This window comes from Esox lucius, chromosome 19 (genome assembly GCF_011004845.1).
Source record: "Esox lucius isolate fEsoLuc1 chromosome 19, fEsoLuc1.pri, whole genome shotgun sequence".
NCBI lineage: Eukaryota > Metazoa > Chordata > Actinopteri > Esociformes > Esocidae > Esox > Esox lucius.
This window is the reverse complement of record NC_047587.1, coordinates 20,762,187-20,777,358: the sequence shown is the minus strand read 5'-3', so window position 1 is coordinate 20,777,358 and position 15,172 is coordinate 20,762,187. Positions and strand designations below refer to the sequence as shown.

Below are 15,172 nucleotides of genomic sequence, written 5' to 3'. Positions count from 1 at the left end.
GGCCCTTCTGGCACCAACAACCATGCCACGCTCAAAATTGCTTAAATCACCTTTCTTTCCCATTCTGACATTCAGTTTGGAGTTCAGGAGATTGTCTTAACCAGGACCACACCCCTAAATGCATTGAAGCAACTGCCATGTGATTGGTTGATTAGATAATTGCATTAATGAGAAATTGAACAGGTGTTCCTAATAATCCTTTAGGTGAGTGTATATATATATATATATATATATCAGTGCAAATCTGCACATTCTTCCATATGTAAACAATCAGGTGGTGTATCAATTGAGTGTGCTGACATGATTAAATCAAAAGGGCTCAAACTATTTATTAATTCTAGCTAGATATTGTGGATATAACTGATGTGCTAGTTATATTTTATGTAAACTTTCTGATGCAATATTGTTAATGTTTCTGCCTATCCCATTGCTAAAGACATCTGTAGTCATCCTGTGAGCTACATGCAAACAATAGCTGATAATATGAAAATAATATGAAAAATGGAAATAGTACACAATGGACAAACAGCTAACCAACACTAATGCAAACACCCCATTATTAACATTAGAACAGAATAAAATAAACATTTCGGCCAGTTGATTTCTCACTGTACAATCATCCTGTCATCAGAAAGATGCATCCTAGGGGTGAACTTCACACAAAGACAAAACAGTATGTGGTCTAATGTGACTAATTTCTTCTGAACTAATGACGACCCACTGAAAGCCTGACTAGACTAGCCACAGACTCCATGTTCAGTCTTAAGGCGCTGTGGTCATCACTGATTTAAGGTTCAGTAGCTTTGGTTTTCTCTACAGAGCCACACTGACAGACCTCTAGGCTATTTCACAAACCTTCAAACACACCTGAAAACTAGGACCAAAATCAACCAAAACTGGTATAAGCCTAAAGAGTTCCGGGGGGAAATTACACCAGCTGACAGAGGAATAATTTTCTCCCAGCACACAGGTTGTCCCAGTTCTACACTGGCTCCATACAGTACCTTATCCAGCCCACTGGTTCTGTGCCATGACACAGAACACATGGCCATTAGCAATAGTCCATAGTGTTGCTGATTATGTCATATTATCAATCAGGTAAGAGGTAAAAAGTAACTATGGCAGTCCTAGGCTCAAATAATTTTTTAGTATCTGGTATGAACATTTTATATCTGCTTAGTTTTGTTATTTCAAATACACAGCCCAAAAGAACGGCTTCATTTGAGTATGAAAGTAATATTTTACCAAACTGAATTTCAAAGTATTTTAAAATACATATTTTAAGCACTATTTTCAAATTTATTGGTGAAATACATGGGAGGGGATTTCCGTTTTTCCAAGGGTGCTTCCAAATTCAAACATTCAAATATGAAACTACTGTACTTGTTGTTTCAAAATAAATATATGTAAAAATACTTACTTTGAATTGAATACAAAAGTAATTAACATTAAACAATTTAATGGTATTTGAACCTAGATCTGCTCTGCAGTCCCAGTAAAGCATGGAAACAGAGAGAGAGAGTGGTGGGGTCTGTGGGGTCTGTGATGCTAGAATTGAGTTAGGGTAGACGAGGTTGGGTGGAGGTTGAGCAGTGGTTGTAGGTAGGTCACATGTATCCATTGTGTGTGGTGGCTGCTGGGGCAGGTACACTGGGTGCTGCTCTTGAACTCCCTCTACCACCTCCCTCAGTGTAAGCGCTTCTCATAACTACAGGAGGACAAGACGCACAGACAGCAGTCAGGAATACAAGCACAGAGAACTGTTGTAGGAAGAAGGCTGGACTTGTGAACACAGGGAGAATGTACTTACATGGCACAAAAGAATATCTATGGTGATAGCATGATTTAGAGAAAGAGAGAGATGTTTCAATTTTCACTTGTTTGAGTACTACTGTTTAAGTCTTGGATAGGCTATTCTATCCACAACTGGCCAATATGCAGCATTAGGCCCCAACTAAAGCAGTAATATAATTACAGAAAAACAACATACTCTTTAGTCAAAATGTAATTAATTGGATATGTTCTTACTGATTTAGCTAGAGGGGAAGTCTACACCGATAACAGACATCAGATGGTAAGACTGCCAATCCCTGGTTTTAGTTGTAACTCCTAAACCACATGTAGTAAAGGAAATATGGATGCCCCTGATGGGAACAGATACCAACAGGCTACCAACATGACCAGAGATACAGGACAGAACGCCGCCACTACCAGAGACACAGGACAGACCACAGACACTACCAGAGATACAGGACAGACTACCGTCACAACCAGAGACACAGGACAGACCACAGACACTACCAGAGATACAGGACAGACTACCGTCACAACCAGAGACACAGGACAGACCACAGACATTACCAAAGATACAGGACAGACTACCGTCACAACCAGAGACACAGGACAGACCACAGACACTACCAGAGATACAGGACAGACTACCGTCACAACCAGAGATACAGGACAGACCACAGACACTACCAGAGATACAGGACAGACCACAGACATTACCAGAGATACAGGACAGACTACCGTCACAACCAGAGATACAGGACAGACCTCAGACACTACCAGAGATACAGGACAGACCACAGACATTACCAGAGATACAGGACAGACTACCGTCACTACCAGAGATACAGGACAGACTACCGTCATTACCAGAGATAAAGGACAGACCACTGCGACTACCAGAGATACTGTACAGACTACCACCTTGAGCAGAGGTACCAGACAGGCTACCAACACAACCGGGGATACAGGACAGACTACCATCACTAACAGAGATACAGGACAGACATAACGGGAAAGACCATAGGAAACATCAGGTGAGGTTATTCTCTGACAGAGGAGAGGAATAAAGGATGTACATCCAGGCACAGTCAGACTTACGAGTGGAGTCCGTGTACTCCCCCCTCAACCTGGGCTGACATGGTCCTCTTCTCAAACTTCAGCTCCCCAGAGTACATCATAGAGCTGGAATTACATACAAAAACACATCAGAACAATGGAAAAGAGACAGATCCTATCAAAATGCTGGGATCCAATAAGGTAATCCAGCATCAGATCACAGACTTACCGCAGTATGCAGAGACTCTTGGCTCCAATGTCTTGGCAGCCATGTTGTATGCCTGCGATGAGGTAGGGGGCAAACTTATGGATGGACCCTTTATCCTGCACAGACCCTGATACTCCCTGGGCCACCTTAACCTTGTCCCCCTCACTGCAGAGACACACACAGCTTAACCATGGCCTTGACAGTGTTGAGAAACAAAGATACTTCATATTTTTATGACAACACTCACATCAATAGACAACACTCACATCTTCATTTAGACCTTTTACTGGAGTTACATAACACACACACTGTCTACCTCTACCTAAAATACACAACCAAGAAAAAGTCTCACTCTACTTCAATATACAACACACATTTCTCACTCTCTCCACCTTCAATACACAACACACACTGTCTCACTCTCTCTTCCCCAATACACAACACATACTGTCTCACTCTCTCCATCCCAATACATAACACACAATCTCTCACTCTCTCTATCTCCAATACACCATACGCACTCTCACTATCGCTACCCCAACACACAACACACACTGTCTTACTCCTTCTACCTGAAATAAACAACAAAGACACTACTTCCCTCTTTCTACTTGAAATACACAACATTAAACACACAACATAGTGTCTCTATCTGAAATACACAACTCTCTTTACCTGAAGTAGCGTTTCTGGCTGCTGCTGTTCTTCTCCATTGCGTCCAAGGAGCCCATTCCACGGTACTTCTTCAGTCGCACGCCGTCGGAGAAGAAATACTCCCCTGGTGCCTCCGTTGTTGCCGCAAGCAATGACCCCATCATGACTTAGGGCACAGAGGTCAGAGGTGAAAGAGGTAGAAGTATATATATAGTATGGTGTGGAATTTGTTGTTGCTGGGAAATGGCCAAATATGAGGGATGTTTTCCACACACACCTGTGGATGCCCCGAGAGCCAGAGCTTTGACCACATGTCCAACCGTTTGAATGCCTCCATCTGCAATGACGGGCACCCCGAAGCGCCTGGCATACTCTGCCACCTTGTACACTGCTGTACCCTGGGGACGCCCACACGCCATCACTGGCCCACAACACAAAGATGTTTCAGCAATATGGCCCAAAGTGTTCCTCTTCTAAACTAAACATTCCGTAGAATCTCCTCTCTACACATCCACTGTTCCAGACCTCCTAATTCCCCAGTCCCTGTCTCCCCATACCTTCCTGGGTGATGCAGATGGAGCCACAGCCCATCCCCACCCTCAAGGCATCCACACCCGCATCGATCAGGTTCTTAGCCTGCGCTGCAGTCACCACTACGGACAGACGTAATGTTAGGACAGGGAGGAAAAGGAATAAGAGAGGAATAGGACAGGGAGGAAAAGGAATAAGAGAGGAATAGGACCGGGAGGAAAAGGAAGAAGAGAGGAATAGGACCGGGAGGAAAAGGAAGAAGAGAGGAATAGGACAGGGAGGAAAAGGAATAAAAAAGGAATAGGACAGAAATAAGAGGGGGGTGGAGAGAGAAATGAGAGAGGGAATAAGAGAAAGAATTGGGGAGGGATTATAGATAAGAGAATAATTTCAGAGGAATAAAAGAAGAACATGACGGGGAGAGATAATAAGAGGGAATAAAAGGGTAACAAAAAGGAATGAGAGATTGATCAAGATGGAAAAAAAGATAATAATTTCAGAGGAATAAGAGAAGGATGAGAGTTTCATCATTTATTCCTTTTTAATAAAAAAGGAACAAAAGAGACAGGAATTAGAAACAGAACAAGACAGTGAATAAGAGAGGAATGAAGTGAAACAGGCATGACATCCAGGGAGAGGAGGACTCACCATTTCCCCCCACCACCTGCAGTTCAGGGTATTTCTGTTTGATGTAGTTGATCATGTTAATCTGATAGACAGAGTTCCCCTGGGAGGAGTCCTACATCACAGAACAGACCGGGTTTAGAGAGGAACACAGGAACGGCACCGGCCAACCAGGAACACCCAACAGCAGCCCAACCCACCAGCACCACCACGTCCACCCCAGCCTGCATCAGCAGGTCCAGTCTGTATTTGTCCTCCTCCCGAGTTCCAATGGCGGCTCCACAAAGCAGCTGTTTCCGGGAGTCTTTAGAAGCCAGAGGGTAGTCTCTGTTCTTCTTCAGGTCTGTCCTGGCGATGATAGCCACTAGCTCATCGCTGTCGTTCACTATGGGCAGTTTACCTGACCGAGGACACAAGTGGGGAAGTTTCAATTAAATCTTTCCATTCACCAAAATTGGCGTTAAGTATGCGTCTGTACCTGGCTGAAGTCTATCTACATTTGGGGCCACTAGCAGCTGGTACCTTTCTTGCTGCGTTGCAGGATGTCGTTGGCCTCTTTCAATGTGACGCCAGCTGGTGCAACTACTAAATCTTCCCTCTTTGTCATGGCCTGAAATAATCAGCCGTTCATGTGAACACCACAGAAACAGTATTAAATGCTCCTAAAAATAGTAATCCTGGCGGCATTATGTTCGTATTCACACACAGATCCAAACAAATGTGTCTTCCACAAACAGCTAACCACACAACCAAGCCTAAAACACACCTCTTCCAGTGGTATGTTGTGGTCTTTCTCTGAGAGGAAGTCGATGTCTCGGGAGGTGACGATGCCCACCAGCTTGCTGCCCATCTTGCCAGTCTCTGTGATGGGGATGCCAGAGAAGCCGTGGCGGACCTTGGCTTCAAACACGTCTCCCACTGTGTGGTGAGGACTCATCACCACTGGGTCAGTGATGAAACCCTGCTCAAATTTCTGAACACAAATACACACAGCAGAGAAACCTAATTTAGCAAATTGGGCCTTTATTTAAGCAGCAGGTTTGAGTGTAATAAGCAGGTTTTGACACTGTCAATTAATATTGTATATTATTCTACTGGTAAGTCAGTATCAGTATTCAATAAGCTGGCCTCTCTCACCTTGACCAACCGGACTTCGTTTGCCTGGAACTCTGGAGTACAGTTATGGTGCATGATGCCAATTCCTCCCATGAGCTGCAAAACACAGAGCACTGACCAATCAGGGTTTTCTGAAACATTACATCAGTCCAATAAGACTTCAGGATGAATCAACCAGAATCCAGGTATTAGAACAGGGCTGCTCAATCCTGGTTCTATGAGATCTACTGCACCATCCGGTAGGTTTTCTTTCCAACCCCAGTTGTTATTAACCTGACTTAGCTTTCAATCCAGCTCCTTGGTAGAATCAGGTGTGCAAAATAAGGTTTGGAGGGAAAACCTACAGGGCGGTAGCTCTCCAGGAACAGGATTGAGCAGCCCTGTATTAGAAGATATCTTTCCATTTTACGGCAATACTCAAAACAATAACCAAAAAGGTTTTGTGACAAATTAGTTTTGTCTTATAGTGCCGGCCGTGTGAAGAGGCGTGGCTCTGTACTCACTGCCATAGCGATGGCCATGGAGGACTCAGTGACTGTGTCCATGGGAGAGGAAATAAGAGGAGTCTTCAGTGTGATCTTCCTGGTCAGAGCTGAGGTTAGGTCCTGAAAGCAGGAAGTAGAGGAGGAAACTGAAAATTACCGTGATGGGAAAAAAGTTACTAGAAACATAATAACACACTGTCAACTGAACGGCTTTGAATATGAGGCATTCCTTGGGGGGCCTATAGTAGCTGTTGGTTTTAGTTTTTTTCCTGTAAGAATACAGACGTTTGTATAGTGGCTACTTTCATAAATAACATACCCAGTAGCCAAGGGAGAGGATTAAATCGTGAATTATATAGTATCGCAGTGTGTGTCTCATTGGTATTCAGAATCAATCTTAGCAAATGGCAATACACACTCATTTATACAGTGGCAGGCTACCCAGAATTCAACAGAGTACTATAAGCCCATTGGCTAATTACAGTTGCGAGATTTAAAAGAATGTGTCTTCCTGTGAATGAAGACAAACGGATGTTCTGTTGTATAACAAAGTGTACATTCACACAATAATTACACATTCCTTGCGATTAACTCACTTTTCCCTTTGAAACCTTTTTGAGTTCGAAACCTGGGTGTATTTATTCCACCAATTCTAAACATTTATTTGTGAAACATTTCACTGAACAGAAGCTAAAAGAATTAAACATAAAGTGACTTTCGTTCATGCATTCTTTCCAAATGTCTGTTGGGCTAATCGTTCTGCTTGTAAAACCATTGTTTGGGGAAATATATTCAACCCTGCAAAGACCAATCAGAACATGCAATACCTCATCACTGCCACTGGGAGGCACCTGGACCTTCGCTGTCCCTGTTCTTTCCTGTATGTACAGTCATATGCCACAGGGGACATACCACTCTGCCAGTAGAGAACAAACAAGCGAAAAACAACCACACCTGTGCCACCCTGTATCTAAAGCAGTTACACAGGACAGGGGTCTGCTTGGCTGCCAGGAGGGACTGCTGTTGCTGTGTTGTGGAGTGAAGTGGTCTGGCTGGTTTGGCAGAAGTTCTTTGCTAAGTGAGTATGTGTGTGTCCATGTGTGTGTATGTGTGTGTTTGTGTGTGTGTCTGTGTGCATGTGTCTACCCACCCATTTGCCAGTGCATGCTTGCACGCTAACAGAAGCTGCGTTTTGAGTGTCCATGTGTGTTTGTGTTCACACGTTATCCAACTGATAGAAACTAAGTAGCCTACAGTACCATCCTTACAGAAACAGAGAAGACAATAGGAAAATAGTGTCTGTGCGCACACACACGCACACACACACACACACACACACACACACACACACAGAGACACAGACACAAACACACACATATGCACATGGCTACTGGGGTGTGAACGAACTGGTTTGATATCGCATGTAAGTGTGTACTGTGTATCACATGGAGGGGCATGCCTAGGAAACTGTAGATAGTTTCTGTTCACCACTACTCACCACTTCATCACAGACAAAGTCTATGAAACCAGGCATGATCAGAAAATCACTGTAGGCAGAGAAAGGAGAGAGGGGGAGAGGATGAGGGGACATGGTGAGATATAGGGTTAATAATGTCTGATAATGTCCTCTGTCACAGTCCCTCGTCGTTCTGCCAAACTGTGAAGGATATTATAAGTGAAGTCCTTTCCCTCCTTGTCTCACAGCATCAATCCCCCGGCACCCACTCTTGGTCAGCACAATCCACACACCTTCAAGCAGCCTGACAGAGATTGGAATAGGAACACATCTTTCTAAAACTGCTTGCTAATCCTCATAATGTACTGGACGTGGGGATATCATGTTCTCATCCTGTGTAAACGTCCATTGGGGCTGATAACACAAGCCCTAAAATATGAATCTTATATCCTCACATTCATCTGATTTAAGGGGCTTGGGAACAGTCCTGGGGTTGTCATCGCAGAAGTCTCAGACGTCACGGTGATGAGATGGAGTCAGTCTCATCACACTAACATGCCAAAGGTTCTTACTGATTGAAAGGTCATCTACTTAATACCAGAGCAGTAGACCTTGGGCCAGGCTCTTAATCATGCTTTCAGAGTTATTGAGAAGAATAGTGAACACATATTGACTGGAGAGCTCCCAGGGGTATACAATAATAAGTAAAGAAGAAGTAAACAAGTCATCACTATGGGTGCAAGCTGTGCACCCAAACAACAGACTAATTGTAGTTTTAGCCCCACAACTGTAGACCTGCAAGAACTGGTGCGATTGTTGCAAACGTCAATAGAACTTTCTCTGTAAAATACTTAAAAACGCTAAAATGTAAGAATTTCAAGATAATTGGAAAAGCTGGTTTTGAACTCTGGTAAATGGATTAAAAACTGTACTTGTATGTGAGTCCATCCCCGATAGAGAAGAGCTGCTGAGCCGTCAGTCCATCTTCAGGAACGTAACCTGTCCCACCACTGATCAAGTAATCAGCCATGCTGGAAGACACACACACGCACATTACACACACATACACACACATACATACCTACATACACACACACACACATTACACACACATACACACACATACATACACACACATACACACTCACACATTACACACATATACATATACACACAAATATTACACACACATACACACTCACACATTACACACATATACATATACACACAAATATTACACACACATACACACACTACACACACATACACACACACACACACACAAACACACATTACACACACATACACACACACACACACAAACATTACACACACATACATACACACACACACATTACACACACATACATATACATACAAATATTACACACACATATACACACACAAATATTACACACACATATACACACACACACACACACACATTACACACAGATACAAGCACACAAACATTACACACACATACACACACACAAACATTACACACGCATACACACATACACATTTACATTTCTTCTTCTCCCATGTCCATAGAACCCAGCAGACCATATATCCATAGAACCCAGCAGACCATATGTCCATAGAACCCAGCGGACCATATGGGTCCAAGTGCTTCTACTCTAAAATGCAGGGTTTGTACTGTAATCATGCAGATTAAATGTAACGACAGGTTGAAGGACGTAATCCTCCACTTTAGCGTGTCTCCATGTGTGCTGTAACCTACGGTTGGTTGCTATACATGATATAAGCAAAGAGTTGTGTGCTGGAGAAAAAGGTACTTGTCAAGCAGTGGCATCCTTTACAGAGGCCGTCATCTTTTCTCAGCATCTAAAAACTAGTGACGGATAAAGGACTGTCTACCTCCAGATTAATACTGAGGCTCTTCAAAATATTGTTTAACTTTATATGACCTGTCAGTGGAAAGTATTTTTAGTCTACGTGTCACGGTCAAGTAACAGGTAATAGGCTTTGGTTACATCACTGTCTCCCGGTAGCAGCTAACTGGGATTTAGAAAGCTCATAGACAACGTCAATGAAAGTTTGTGGTGTGTGTGTGTGAGTGTGTGAGTGTATGAGTGTGTGTGTGTGTGTGTGTGTGAGTGTATGAGTGTGTGTGTGTGTGTGTGAGTGTATGAGTGTGTGTGTGTGTCTAACTCACCTCTCCGGTTCGTAACCAGCTTGGATGCGTGTGGCACTGTAGCGTTGTGCGGCCGTCTCGTGGCCATGGATGTGAGGGTTGGTGTGTGTGTATGACCCATGCAGGCTGGTGCTGGGATGTGCGTGTTCCCCGTCGCGGGGCAAGAGGCGTGGTCTGGCGGGTTCAGTGTCGCCGACGATACGGCGGTAGTCGATCTGGTAGGTGTCAGAGTCACCTTCACCAAACCGGTCATACCCTTGATCCTCCATCTCAGAGAAATCCAGGGTTAAGGCCTTAAGGGTTGACACTTCTCTCACACACAAACACAGACACACACACACCTGACTGATGTAACACACAACCAACGCCTCTCAGACACACCTGACTGATGTAACACACAACCAAAGCACAACCAATGCCTCTCTGACACACCTGGTCCCTCACACACACACATCCAATACCTTAGAGTTCCGATGCCTCAATCACACTCCTGTCATATCACACACACCTGACTACCACAACAAAAACAAGTTTCCCCCAGAGTGTGTTCTTTCTTTCACACACTGCTGACACACTGGTTTTTGTTAACTCCTTGCCACCCAGAAATTCACACAAACACACTGACCAACAGACACAGTGTTTTACAACTTGCCCCACTGGCAGTCCAAAGGTTATGTGTCTTAGGGCTCCTCTCTCTCTATACAGGGTTATGAATGGGAACTTGGGAGAAATGAAGATGGAGAACTACCTCTCGCTGTAAGGTTGAAGCAGGGAGGGTGGCTCACGCTGTAGACTCAGGAGGAACCTGATGAGGACAGATGGAGTTTTCGGTTCTGGGTGAGGCTGCGTTAGTGCCCCTGGATGTGCCCTGGGTGTCCCCTGGGTTTCCCCTGGGTGTCCCCTGATGTCCCCTGGGTGTCCCTTGGGTGTCCCCTGGGTGTCCCCTGGTTCCAGGCAGGGATGAGAGCCGCAACACGGCGGGTGGAGAGAGGTGCTGAGAGGGGAAAGCAGCCCCACTGTGGCCTGGTGAGACTTGGGAGATGAGCTAGTGGAAGCGGAAGATCTGTTTGTTCCTGAGAATGACAACCTCTTTCTCCTCAACTCCTCTCCTGGCTTAATGCTGTTTGTGACAGTAGCAGATGTCAGTCCTACAAAGAGGATTGGAGGAATTAAAGCAGTAGGGGGTGGAGTGGAGGGAGGAGAAGAGGGCGTGATAGTGGAGCGATGGAAAGGGGCGGAGGGAAGTGTTGGGGATGGAGGAAACACTTTCTCCAAACACTACATCCATAGAGGTTTGTGTGTGTGTGTGTGTGTGTGTGTGTGTGTGTGTGTGTGTGTGTGTGATTGAAGTTTAACAATACAAGTGGGGAACAGAAGTCCCCACATAGATAATAAGTCAAACCTGACAAACTGGTCCCCACAAGGTCTCCAAATGTAGACATTATATTAGATTGTTAGGTTTAGGGTAAAATGTACAACTGGGGTTTGTGTTAGAGTTGAAATAACTTTTAGGTTCAGACATTACAAGTTAGATAAGGGTGGGGTGTTAGGGCTAGGTTAGGGACTAGTTGAAGTTAAGGATAAAGGTTAGGTTACCAAGGTTAAGGTAAGGTTTAGGTTAAGGTTAAAGTAAGGAGATAATATTATTTTTTTATTGCTCCAGTTATCAAAAAATGTAAATGTGTGAATGTTACCAGTCTCTCACTGTTTTGTGTGGACAGGCAACCTAAACTAAACCCTAATGCATAGTTACCCAAACCCCTCACTTCAGCCAAACACTACACCACATTCACATACTATAGTTCCTCCTCTGCAGGTAGTCTGGATTCTGAGCATTTATATGATGATTTGTACATCACCAAAACAATTTTACATATATGATATGTCGAAGATACTGAATTGGCGGGGCTAGTGCCAGAAAATATGCAGGTAAAGCCATGTTTAGAATAGTGTGTAGTTATCTTAAATATTGGTTAGAGATTATGCAAAGTTGTTGTTGTTTTTTACATCACTCATTTTGAGGTTCACTCAAACAACTTTAACTATGGAAGTCTCAGACTGAAGTCTCAGACTGAACACAGAGCAGCAAAAGATTTCAGATGGAGTTGTCAAGCAAGCTCTCAGAACCATCATCTGCAGTTGAATACTGCTTGTTACAGTGTTTGGACGAAAGAAAGCCCCTTAGTCTCTCTCTACCATTCTCTTTTTTCTCCAGTATTATTAACTTTCTCTCTCTCCCAGCTACTGCTCACCTGAAGCTTCTCTCTTCTAATCATGTACTTGGTTGTCTAATTCATTTGTCAACCATATTTAAAAAAAATAAAACGTATTCTCTAGAAACTATATACTGGTGAAAATAGCTACTTTTCTATATACACAAGTCTAGTACCTGAACGTTTCCGCAACGTTGTGCTTTGATGAACGCGCCCCAAATTGTGACGATGACGTCTAAAAACACGCGACTGTAACTACAGTCATAAAAACAGAGGAAAATGGCTGCATGTGTGATGCTACGTTGCTTGTCCTCCAACTTTACTTCTGCCCTATCTTTGCTCTCACGTTCAGCACAGCTACCTCCTACTCGGCTGGTATCTAGGCCATATTTACTACGGACTCTGTCCACTGCCACTCAACTCCCATCAGGTAGCTGCTTAGCTTATGGACCTCCTAGCGTGCTAGTCAGCTAGCTAATAAGCTAGCTAGCAAAGTTAATAATAAGGACGTTCTGCTTGATTTTCATGGCAGGGGCATAACGTTGCTTGCTTCACGTGTAATAGATATTACGTATACTCACTGATAATTGTTTTTAGGTTTGTGTCTTCTTTGATATACACGGGAATTAATTGTACCTTTCCTGAATTCCACAGCTCTTAAATTCACAGACAAACACGAATGGATACGAGTAGAGGGAGGGTTAGGGACGGTTGGAATCAGCAACTTTGCTCAGGTGAGTTGTTTGCACGACCGCATGTTTCCACATAACTACACATTATTCAAGTTGTTACTAACATAACACCCTCTAGTGCTTACTCATCCAGTATTTATGGCTTCTCCAATACATTCTGGATCACGACGGTGCTTGTGTTTGTTACACGCACACATTTCATATTGTAATTTTCATGACTAGGGCCCTGTTTCATTGCAGCAACCAAGTGGGCTCGAGAGTGAGTTTTAGTTACAAGATATGCAACTTCTGAAGAACGTCCGTCCGAACCATGCTGCTTCACATCACACTGCTCACTCAGCCATAAAGTCAGCTGGCACCATAGCACATGGACCCCGTAGACTGCTATGACCTTCAGGAGTTGTTAACTTATTTAAGCGGCAAAATAAATGTAAATGTAACCTAAATCTGTGTCCTGCAGGAAGCTCTGGGAGATGTGGTGTACTGTGGACTACCAGAGGTTGGCACCCAGCTGGCACAGGCTGGTAAGGAGCAGTTGCCATTCTACAGACTTGAGAAGGGCAATACAATTCGGATCTCCTTGGCTTACTTGCCACCGATGCTTTCTTCAGGATCTATTTGTGACCTGGGCTTATTTTTTTTCTAGATGAGTTTGGAGCGTTGGAGAGTGTGAAGGCAGCCAGTGAGCTGTACTCTCCTCTGACCGGTGAAGTCATGGAGGTCAACCAACTCCTGGCAGATAAACCAGGGCTCATCAACAAGTCCTGCTACAAAGATGGTGAGTGCACAGATGCATACACAATGACTATTTTAAAGCATATGTGTGGTCTTGTATTTTTACATCCCTTTGTGCAACTGAATGTTTTTAAAGCGCTCTTTCACAAAAAAGGGATTGTGACTGCTAAGCCTTCACCTTTGACCTCTAACCCCTGCTGGAACAGGCTGGCTGATGAAGATGACCATTGCCAAACCAGAGGAGCTGGACGCCCTTATGGATGAAAAGGCCTATGAGAGATACATCAGATCCATGGAGGATTAACGCGGTCTAGGAATAACGTTAACACCCCACCCGTCCCCCCCACGCCTGCCTGTCAATCACTACCAGAGGAAGTTGTGATGCTACACCAGAAACGCCAGAGGAGCTGCAGAGCTCATCCGCATTGACCCGCCTGTGTTGTGCTCTGAATGTTAGGAGTCCTTAGCGTATTGTAATGTGTAATGGCAAGTGTCTTACATAGGTGGCATGGTAATGTACATGGCTGAAGTAGAGTGACACTGTCCAGTAAGTCCTGATACAGCCTCTGGATGAATCTCATGTCGTAACCTCACTTCCTCACGTCCTCCACCTGCTCTTTAAATCATCCGAGGTTTATGTCTCTGATTTGAGGAGTCGGGGGGCTTGAGGGAGACGTTTAAGATTCATCCCCAGTGTTCACCTTAAGGGCTCGTGGTGAGGAACAGGAGACTAAACTCTATTGGGAAGAACAGTCCTCAGACAATCACTGTCAAATATAGAGGTCTTGATCAGTCCACCTCACAGGGGAAGGGATTAACAGAGCACTTTGGATTTGGAGGAGGCTGGTTTCTACTGTTTGTTTGTGCCTCTGCGTGTACAGCATGCACTGGCACTGAAGATGAGATGTAGAAATAAAACACTCACACTTCCTTGTGTCATGGGTTTTAGTGGTTTATCTTTAACTACTTTCACTGAGTCATCTATTTAGTCCATGATGGAAAGTGTGGAAAGATTATTAAATAATGTTAAGTGCAGATCCTTTAATTTAAAAGGATCTGCACTTATGTTGAGTTCACTTAAGTGTTGTTGTTTTTGAAAGCAGCACACACTGACTGCAGTTATTAAGGGCTTGTAGCAGCTGTCATCCAGAACATCTAACCTTTGATCTGGGTCATGTTTAGTGGTGGAAATATCAGTGTCCCAGATTTTTCTCTGGGTGACCTGGAAAACGCATGTGTTGGATCAGCTTGTAACAGAATCGGGGAGAAATTCAGTTTTAAAACAATGTTTTCGGATAGACTACAGCAGACATTCCTAATTGTTGATGATGCACGTTTCTTTTACATTGCATATTTTCTAAGCATTTCAAAACACCTTTGGGCAAGTGCACCCTTCGGTGGTGGAGGTACGCCTCCTTCCACATCCCTGGTACGCAAGGTCTCCATCTTC

At 43.9% G+C, this 15,172-nt stretch overlaps 2 protein-coding genes across 8 annotated transcripts; one reads left to right on the top strand and one right to left on the bottom strand.

Annotated features, from left to right (window-relative positions):
• Positions 1–205: 205 nt before the first annotated feature.
• On the bottom strand, positions 206–11,594 carry impdh1a (IMP (inosine 5'-monophosphate) dehydrogenase 1a). Of its 7 annotated transcripts, none has more exons than XM_034288475.1 (17): positions 10,831–11,587; positions 10,104–10,423; positions 8,857–8,955; positions 7,967–8,015; positions 6,487–6,588; positions 6,005–6,079; positions 5,634–5,840; positions 5,390–5,477; positions 5,068–5,267; positions 4,892–4,982; positions 4,270–4,365; positions 3,990–4,133; positions 3,734–3,878; positions 3,080–3,223; positions 2,893–2,976; positions 1,811–1,827; positions 206–1,708 (listed from the first exon to the last, which is right to left on the bottom strand). In XM_034288475.1, the coding sequence occupies exons 2-17, from the start codon at positions 10,349–10,351 to the stop codon at positions 1,608–1,610; spliced, it is 1,890 nt and encodes a 629-aa protein (XP_034144366.1). In that variant the 5' UTR covers positions 10,352–10,423; positions 10,831–11,587; the 3' UTR covers positions 206–1,607. The 7 variants fall into 7 exon arrangements, 5 of the variants coding, with proteins under 5 accessions (XP_034144366.1, XP_010888764.1, XP_010888765.1 ...); XM_010890462.5 differs by having other exon boundaries at positions 10,104–10,389; XM_010890463.5 differs by having other exon boundaries at positions 10,104–10,351.
• A 945-nt stretch (positions 11,595–12,539) lies between these two features.
• On the top strand, positions 12,540–14,658 carry gcsha (glycine cleavage system protein H (aminomethyl carrier), a). Its single transcript, XM_010890461.5, has 5 exons — positions 12,540–12,725; positions 12,950–13,029; positions 13,448–13,511; positions 13,634–13,765; positions 13,929–14,658. The coding sequence occupies exons 1-5, from the start codon at positions 12,575–12,577 to the stop codon at positions 14,024–14,026; spliced, it is 525 nt and encodes a 174-aa protein (XP_010888763.1). The 5' UTR covers positions 12,540–12,574; the 3' UTR covers positions 14,027–14,658.
• The last annotated feature ends 514 nt before the right edge of the window (positions 14,659–15,172 follow it).

Excerpts from the sequence above, each read along its gene's own strand:
- impdh1a (XM_034288475.1), bottom strand. The coding sequence starts at position 10,351 with ATGGAGGATCAAGGGTATGACCGGTTTGGTGAAGGTGACTCTGACACC. Across the intron at positions 6,589-7,966 it reads ACTTTGTCTGTGATGAAGTG|GACCTAACCTCAGCTCTGAC; the intron begins GTGAGTAGTGGT and ends TCCTGCTTTCAG. Across the intron at positions 5,268-5,389 it reads CCTGCAACGCAGCAAGAAAG|GTAAACTGCCCATAGTGAAC; the intron begins GTACCAGCTGCT and ends GTCCTCGGTCAG.
- gcsha (XM_010890461.5), top strand. The coding sequence starts at position 12,575 with ATGGCTGCATGTGTGATGCTACGTTGCTTGTCCTCCAACTTTACTTCT. Across the intron at positions 12,726-12,949 it reads TGCCACTCAACTCCCATCAG|CTCTTAAATTCACAGACAAA; the intron begins GTAGCTGCTTAG and ends TGAATTCCACAG. Across the intron at positions 13,030-13,447 it reads GAATCAGCAACTTTGCTCAG|GAAGCTCTGGGAGATGTGGT; the intron begins GTGAGTTGTTTG and ends TGTGTCCTGCAG.